At 38.5% G+C, this 8,695-nt stretch overlaps 1 protein-coding gene across 5 annotated transcripts in view; it reads right to left on the bottom strand.

Moving 5' to 3' along the window:
- The window catches only part of ccser1 (coiled-coil serine-rich protein 1), a 133,336-nt gene that overhangs the window by 57,992 nt on the left and 66,649 nt on the right, over positions 1-8,695 (bottom strand). For all 5 annotated transcript variants that reach the window (XM_032515427.1, XM_032515428.1, XM_032515429.1 and 2 more), the window contains exon 10: positions 4,451-4,531. In XM_032515427.1, the coding sequence (XP_032371318.1) occupies positions 4,451-4,531 (81 nt within the window). The remainder of the gene's footprint in view (positions 1-4,450; positions 4,532-8,695) is intronic.

Genomic DNA, 8,695 nt, shown 5'->3' on the forward strand with positions numbered 1-8,695 from the left:
GGTCGACCTCGTGAAGTGGCAGAGGCAGTAGAAATAGCTGCCCCACTTGTAGACACACTTTCTGCTGCTAGTCGACTGTCCTCGATGCACTGGGGTAGCTAACCTATATAGGCCTGCTCCACGCTGCAGCATCTCCCACACACATGAACACATGCTCAGTGTGTCACTCTCTCACTCGTTCTCTGTCTGATAAACACAGGCATGCACACATGGGAGGGGAGGGGGAAGGCTAAAATCAGGCCACACATGCTCTAGCTAATGCTGAGTTAAGTCACCTGTGCTGCTAGCCTAGCTTGCTAGCGGGCAGCCAGCTGCTCCTCTAATTAAGAGCCCATCTACTCAAGGGGCCTGAGCATATGGAGGACTCTATAGCTAAGAACTGGTTTTATAATAGATAGCAATGCCATACGGTTGAGTACTGGCCAGAATTCTTAAAGTTGGACTGTATTAGGAAGAAAAGGTTATTGTGGTCACGACCAGCCACAATGCATCAAAGTAGTTTGGGGATACTACAATATTGCACAAAAAAACATACTTCCAACACTCACAGCAATGAGCTTGTTCAGTTGATATCTAAGTATTGCCCTACTCCTTAATATAACATTAACCAATACTGTGTATCTGGTATGCTAATATTCTGCTATGTTCAACCTTAAGTTCATGAGACACTTATTGCACTACTCGAATTCAAATGATTACCTGCAAATTATTCAACCCACTTCACCTCAAAGAGGTGAAAAGATTAACCCTCTCCTCATATACACTGCACTATAGAGACAAAAACAGAGCATCTTTTTTCCTACCCTCCTTGTATGGCAAATCAAAATTAGTTTTAATGAAATGTATTGAAAAATATTCAGAATGTCAGAAATAAATAACCAGAATGGAAGGTATCAAACAAATAATAAATAAATTCCTCTCAAACACAGTCAATTTTTTCAACCATTTTTTCTTTGTGGTTTTGTCCAGAGAAAAACATCTGTACAAAGACTTATTGATTCAAACAAAGTAGTTCAACTAAACGCATGCTCCGTTAGTGGCAACACCGTACTAATGTGTGAATTATGCCACGTCAGGCATGACAACACATGAAAAACACACAAACAACCAGAATATTGAATTAAGTTTTTAATGTCCAAGGTATAAATGCAACCTATTTGACTGAAGATAAGTGGACACCTTCAACAGCATTTATATTGACTTTGCCGTCCAAGGCCAGGACTAATGGCTGATTCACAAAACAAGCACATCCACAGACACACACACTTGCATGGGCAGACACATAGGCAATGACAAGCGCATGATGAGCATGCATTCAAATTTGCACACTAACCCACACCGCACACACAAACCCACACCTTTGCTTGCTTTAGCCTCCAGTACCAACAAACATATAATTACGTGAGGCCATTTCAGGCTACATTATGAGAAATGCATTAGAGTGATGGCAAATGTATGTGTGTGTGCTCTTGCATGAGAAAATGATAGAAAGAGACAGAGAGGGAAACTTAAAATGTAGGAAAAGAAAAATCTAATAAAGGAAAAATGATGACAGTTATAAAATAAGATTGAGGGCTGTAAATTCATGCAGGTGCAGTCGGTAAAGTGGCACTTTTCTGAGGCACAGTAAGGTGTTTTCCTGTATTGTATTGGTGTATTGATGTATTGGTGAATCATCTTGCACCGGAGAAAAAACAAAGTAGAGGGAGTTAGTTTGAACATAATTTCTAACTTAGGTCAGAATTCACAAGTTACTAACATTTTAAGAGTTTGAAGGAGCAACTTCTTCCAGCTGTTTCACATCTGTAAACATTCATCATTAAAAGTAAATTGCCTACATATAAAATAAGTAGGTTATTACAAATAAATAACCTATGTGGCAAATTAGCAAGCAAATACAGTATCTGGGTTAGATAACTTACTAATTAACACTAATAATGTATAACAATTTGCCACTGTAGGCTATCATTATGTATTTTATAATGTTACAATTTTCTGTCTGCCTAACAATAATAGGGTACTGTTATATTACCTCTTGTTGAAGTTTGTTGTAATTTGCACTAGCTGTAGATTAAGGTTGTGTAGTATCAACTACTTGCAATGCTTTGTTTATGTATCTTTTTGTGATAGTTTGGTGGTTAGCTATTTTTTGCCATTAGCCTATTTATGTTAAAAGACTGGGCACAAGAGACAACACAATATAAGACACTGCATCAAGAACAGTGCTTTTTACTGAATGGTCACAGAAAGTGAAAATGCCATTTTCTGCGACAATATTTTGGTTAGTGTGGACTTTACACCAGAGTAGCTAAGAAGAACCTAGCGTCTCTTTGGTGCAACCAAACATCGATACAGCTTTGGTACCATACTAGTTCGAACATATCGTTCAATTAGGACTTTGCACCCTAACTTAATAGAGAACTTACACACAGCTGAAACAGCTTCCTGCTACAAAATGCACATCGATCTTAGCTATTTTTAAAGATTTTAGTTGGGGGGGACACAACCCAAACATAACTCACAAAAAACTTATATTGTTATAAGAATGTTTTCCTTGTTTGTTGTTGTTAATTCACTTTTACTTAACATTAATTTAACAATACATATATTTACTGCACATTCATAACCACAATATAGTGTTGTTTCTGTATTATAATAATTCAAGCAAGGTGGAGTAAAGATTGACATCTGGACCTGCATCCACAACTGTAAAGGCCTTTCCATTCAACTCCATTTATTGTCATCTAAAGGTGGAAGGTCAGTCTGCCAATATGCAGTCTCTAATTTGAGTGGCACGCTTTGGTGAACCATAGCTACACACAACAGATCCACTGTGAATACCTCAGACCTTGTTCTGCCACCCCAGGGTGTTAAATAACCAAACCATGTCCACACATCGAACAGCTCTGTTGTAGTTCGATATTCTACACAGGCTGCAAGATTAAGCAGTAAAAACCATGACAGGTTTTGGAGGCAATGACACTATCAAGATAAACTGGACAACAAATGTTCTCTTAGCTACATGAAAAATCTGGAGACAATAAAACCCTCTTGTTTTCTGTCAGAGAACACACTCAGGACAATTGTTCACCTCCTTGTTTCCAAGGAGGCCTGTAGCACTTGAAGCCTAGTACTTAGTTGCCTAGTAGTGGCAATAGACCTGGGGCTGCAATGAACGACATAATGTTGATGAGCAGAATCATAATTGTTTATTTAACTGATAGTTTATTTTATAGGTACAGTAGGTGACTCTCCTCAGGATTCTCTACTGCATTATGAAGTACATTGCAGTTGGGAGAGCACATTTTTGAAGGAAATTAAAGGTGCCAATGTGATTCGCCATGACTGTAACAGGCTCTAACATGTTCGCTGATCATTTGGGCAGTTATCAGCGGATGAATTGTAGTCCTATAAAACTAAATTACATGCATTTTGATGATTGATGTTTATGATGGATGTTGGAAGAAATAAATGGAAATTATTATTGTTGTACTGATATACATTTTAATCTATGTATCTCCTGTGTAATTTCCATCAATACAGAAATGTAATACAAAAAACAAAAAAACTAGAGTTCTATTCTAGAGTTCCCAGTAGTGAAAATGTTACTTGACGTTTTGCAGCACATATATTAAAGTCAAGATTTATGTGCATTCATTTCCCACTTGGCATTGTTTAAGTAAAGTCAAACATTATCTGTGTGTGTGTGTGTGTGTGTGGGGGGGGGGGGGGGTACATGCACCCACTCCCTTTAACAACGTTTCTTGCCAACTTCAAACGCAGCAGGATTAAAAGCAGGGTACAAAATAACTTTCAGAGGAAATGAAAAAAGTGTTTTAAAAGAAGGAAACTAGAAACAAAGAAGCAGACCCCAAACTCTGCTCCCGGTTCCGTTACAGGCAGCCATTTTTAGACAATCGTCCATTAAGTCCGCTGCGTTCCCATACTGTCAGCCCCTAGTGAAGCCAAAGAGGCCATGTCACTGAGGGCCTTGGTAGGAAGCAGCACAGCAACCTCTCTTAGCACTGTGGGAATTGGAGGAAGGAGGGGAGGAGCAGGTAGTGGACTATAATATGAATGTCACTGCAGTACAACATCTTTAAAAATGAGTAAGATGGATTAGAGCTTTAGCTCCATGTGAAAAGATGCCCTTAAAGAGATGGAAAAGAAAAGAAGAAAGAAAGGGCGGGGGAGGGTGAATGTGGCTTAGCATAAAATACATTCCCACAAATAGGATAAGAAAGAAAGAGGATAGAGAAGGAAGGGCTTGCGATGAAGATTTGTGTTGGAATTGAGCTTCATTTAGTAATTTGTAATCTAATAGATTCAGGCGCTCTTACATAAAGCACATTTTCAATGCTGGAAATGCAGTGCAGAGTGCATTGTTTGTGTTTGTGTCTGACAGAGCGAGGGTGAGAGAGAGGGTGTCTGTGGTCTGTGTGTATCTCACCTCTGGCCCCGCGTGTTCTGTCTGTGTTGTGCGGTCAGTCATTTGGCAGTCTTTCATCTTCAGGGCAGCTTTGGCACTCTCCTGCATACAAAACAAAGACAAATCCATCAGCCATCTCACAAAGAAAGACCATCAGATCAGAAAAACAAAATGCTCTCCTAGCAGACGTATGCCTTGCCTTCACTCACAACATCAATAAGTATAGTTGACCTCCATGCATACCAAAAGCTAGCTATCAAAAGAAAAAAATCTGCACCGCTGAAGAACCTCAACAAAATCCTTTCCTCCATTTCATCTGCCTCTCCTAGAAATCCAAGAGGTCATAAAACTGGGCTGAATTGCAGGAGAACCTTTCTACAGCCAAATATTGGAGCAAGAATTCATAAAAAAGTGACAGCTAGTGATAGCCAACCTGCTAGAAAGGTCCTTCTAGAAGATAATTAATAGGTTTCCTCTGGCAGATATACAGACGGAGGTGTAGAGAGAAAAGTGTTTGCCCTGTCCTCCAAAATACAACGCTTTTCCCTTGACCAGAAACCTCCCGACTCCTACGTTAGCTCTATGTGATTATTTTGAAAAGGCAGGTAGCAAGTCCTCTGAATGAGAAGAACCAAGCACTATTTCCACCGGGGGCATTTTATGACATTGTCACTAATCATTTTGACATGCTCGCCCCCAGCTGCTCATTGGCCGGGGGAACAGAAAAGGTTGAAAGTTGCAACGGTTATGAAATATTAAGAAATTCATTAACCTTGATAAAAATTAATCTCCCACATTAGGACAGGGTGTAAGGATGGGTAAATGATAAAAAGAGAAAGTAAATGTATGATATAACTCTAAACCCAATACACTGTCCTGTTCAAATCCAGCAGAAGCAAGTTGACAGATTAAGTTTAAAAAAAAAATCTGTTTTCATTAGTCATGCCCATGCCTACATAAAAAAATAAAAGAGGTTGTCTGCAGCTAAATGTTGCAGTTGGAGCTCAGTCCTTCAAAAAAACTGCACCAGCAGACAGGAGAAAACTCATGAAAAGTGACAGCTAGTGATGGCCAGCCAGCTAGCAGGTCCTTCTAGGAGATAATTAATAGGTTTTCACTGGCAGATTTACAGATGGAGGCTGAGCGAGGAGAGCGTTGGCCATGTGCTGCTCTTTCCTTCTGCTGCACTTTAACTTAGCTGCGGAAGGCAAGGTTTCCCGTTTAGATTCTCACACATAGACACAAATACACCCTCACAAATGTTCATAAGGACAAATGCAAACCTTCTTTAATTTGAAGCAATTACCATATGACATTTGTTCCAAGGACATATGGTGCAGTTAAAAAATATGGCTATGCTGTGGCTGCAGTAAGAATGCAGACTCGTATTAGACAATTTATCAATATACACACAAAAAGATATATGCACACTTATGCTCGTGAAAACACAGCAGTTCATGTCTTGAAATTAAATCCAGCTGGTGGCAGGAGGTGCATGCACAAACACATATGTGTGTGTTTGTGCATGTACAAGCAATTCCACGGCCTAAAGACTGATTGATGGATGTGATGTGGGGGGAAAAGTGTTTGGTGGCTGCTGTCATTTGGTGCACCAGCCCAAAAACATATCAAAGTTCCTGGCACAGTTAGGTGAAATATTTTCTGATTAACAGAGGGGAAGTCCTCCCTTTTCAGTTGACCCCTTGGGACCTTATTTCAGAAAAAACAGGGAGAGGTCAACAGGGAGAGACAAATAATTGTTTAATACGGTTTAAATTGAGCCATGATTTACACCTTTGTGAATTTAAAAGATATTTTTGCATCTGAAGAAAGTCAGAGTTTGTCGTTTCTCCTCTTTTGCACCACTTAGTTTTGTGTGTAACCGCTCAGCGAACTACATATCTGATCTTGCACAATATACGTCACCTTGATTGATGACCCACCTTGCTATTGAGCAAGGTTCAACAACACATTTAACATGTATTTCATCTGGTGTCTTTTTATTAGCCAGGAAGTGAAAGAACGAGCAAGAACCATTGACTGTGTGAGTAATGTTACCTCCCGGTACAAAACACACAGGCACCGTAGCTTCAGCAGACTTGGCAAGTCAGTTATGCAACTTTGGGGTGAGTAGTCTTTCTAATTACGTATTTTCACATTCTCAGACTTATAAACAGTTGAATGACAAATGAAAAATGATTTGACTTTTTTTAAATTTTGAATAGATGTAATTGACATATGAACATTATGTGTGTAATTCACGGCTCACTTCAAACTAAACCCCTGCCCACTCTGCCGGCGATTTCATTTTTCCATGCAGCTTGGTCTGGAAAACTGCACGTTTAATTCTCCCACTTCAGTTCACAATTTTGCAAAAAACATCACAAAACGGCTTATCTGAATTACTGACTACAGTTAAATTGTTACATTGCCTGTACACATGAATTTCAGAGGAAGAAATGATTGTTACATGAACTGTTGAACAGTATCAATAGACTTAGTACAGCTCCTTTCTGGAGTGGGTATTGTAAGAGAAAGGTTTAAGGTCTGACTAGTGGGTAACTCCAGACAGGCTGTCTTCTGGGGAAACTGTACCTGTGCATGTAGCTGTCAGAGAGGCCATTTAACTCAAGTAAGTCTGAGGTCTGAAACGTGCAATTTTTTGTATTAACTTCACATTACGTGCACACAGTGCTGAATACATCCCACACTGAAAGAAGAGAGAGGAAAATTGGTGCTCCTGAGGGAGAAAAATGAAATGTGAGTGCCAGAAAGTCATCAAACAAACAGATGCCAAATGAGACTCAAGTCAGAGGGTTGGACTGGCATCCCTCACAACAGCGCCATAACACTGGCACATTATCCATCTATGGCCTGGCATAATGTCCACATTACATTGCTTTGATTGAGCAGGCGACAAATTACAGACGTGTAGATGACAAATGATGAAAAATGTTGCCTTATAGAGAATTTTTGCAGATGATCCAAGAATCGAGCTTCCAAAAGGGTGGAAAGAAATACCGACAACACAATAAATTAGCATTTAAATTCCCATATATCTTTGGTATAATTTAGTTATTCAAAATATTGAACATGGAAATTACTCCATGCTTTCAATCCTGGTCTTCAGGGGCAACATTTTTGAAAACATTATATTTCTGTCTTGGCTGGACTGGAGTCCCAATAACAATTCAGTTTACATTACTGATGGAAAAGATTGTCTTTCTCACAATCATTTCCTCTATACTGTTGTCAGTCTTTCCTGTCTCTGACAGCTGCCATTACAGCAAAACATCATAAAAGAAAGGAAAACTGACACAGCTTTTTGGCAAATTCTTAAACAAAAGTAAAACTAGTTCTTTGGAATATTTTTCTAAACCTTTCTAAAAATATTTTTTTTGTTATGCTAAATAGGGAATGGAAAAATTGTGCTTCAAAGGAAATTAGTCTTTAATGAATACCCATAAACAAATAATTCAAACATTCAAGCTGTTTTAATAATTAATTTCAAAGTTTAAAATGACAGAGACCAAGAGAAAGAAAATGTGATACAGATAAAATTAGATGAGCAAACCTTCCATTTCTCAATGAATGAGACTATGAGTGGCTTCTCTTATTAGTTTACAGACGTTGAAGTATTTTTGGAAAACAACCTTTCTTTATTGGATTTTGTTTATATTTCCCATCATACTATGCTATTCAATATCTTTTTAATGTCATGAAGTCAAAATGCAGCTGTCAATTTTTAGTATTTGTAAAAAATCCTTTGAGAAAACTCAGTATATCTTAACTATATGTTATATTAGTATAACAGTATGTCTTTCCTTCATTACTGGTACTCTAAAATGAACACACAATCATTGTATTTTGTCTAGTCAACCTGTTCTCTCATTAAAGGCTGAATATATTGTCCAGTGATTACTGCTTAGAGTGTGTGGCCATTTGGAATGCTTTCCCAACAACTGCTCATGCGATTGCCTTCACACTCGCACTTCCTTGGGTCCTCAGCCAATTGTGAAGTTGAATGGATGATATGCGTCACATTAAAATAAGTAAAGGACAGTCAAAATCTTAGTTATAACAATATTGAGCTAATACAATAGTTTTGTGTTCATATGTGCAGTATTTAGTAGTGGTTGTAGTATATATTAAAACATGACAATATTTCTCAACAAGGTAAAAAGATGTCTTGTGATATCAGTACACAAGTGCAGAATTACGCCGGTACCGAGGACCGATTTGCATTAAAGCAAAGATGTGCCAAAT

The sequence above is a fragment of the Etheostoma spectabile genome, chromosome 5 (genome assembly GCF_008692095.1).
Source record: "Etheostoma spectabile isolate EspeVRDwgs_2016 chromosome 5, UIUC_Espe_1.0, whole genome shotgun sequence".
NCBI classification, from domain to species: domain Eukaryota; kingdom Metazoa; phylum Chordata; class Actinopteri; order Perciformes; family Percidae; genus Etheostoma; species Etheostoma spectabile.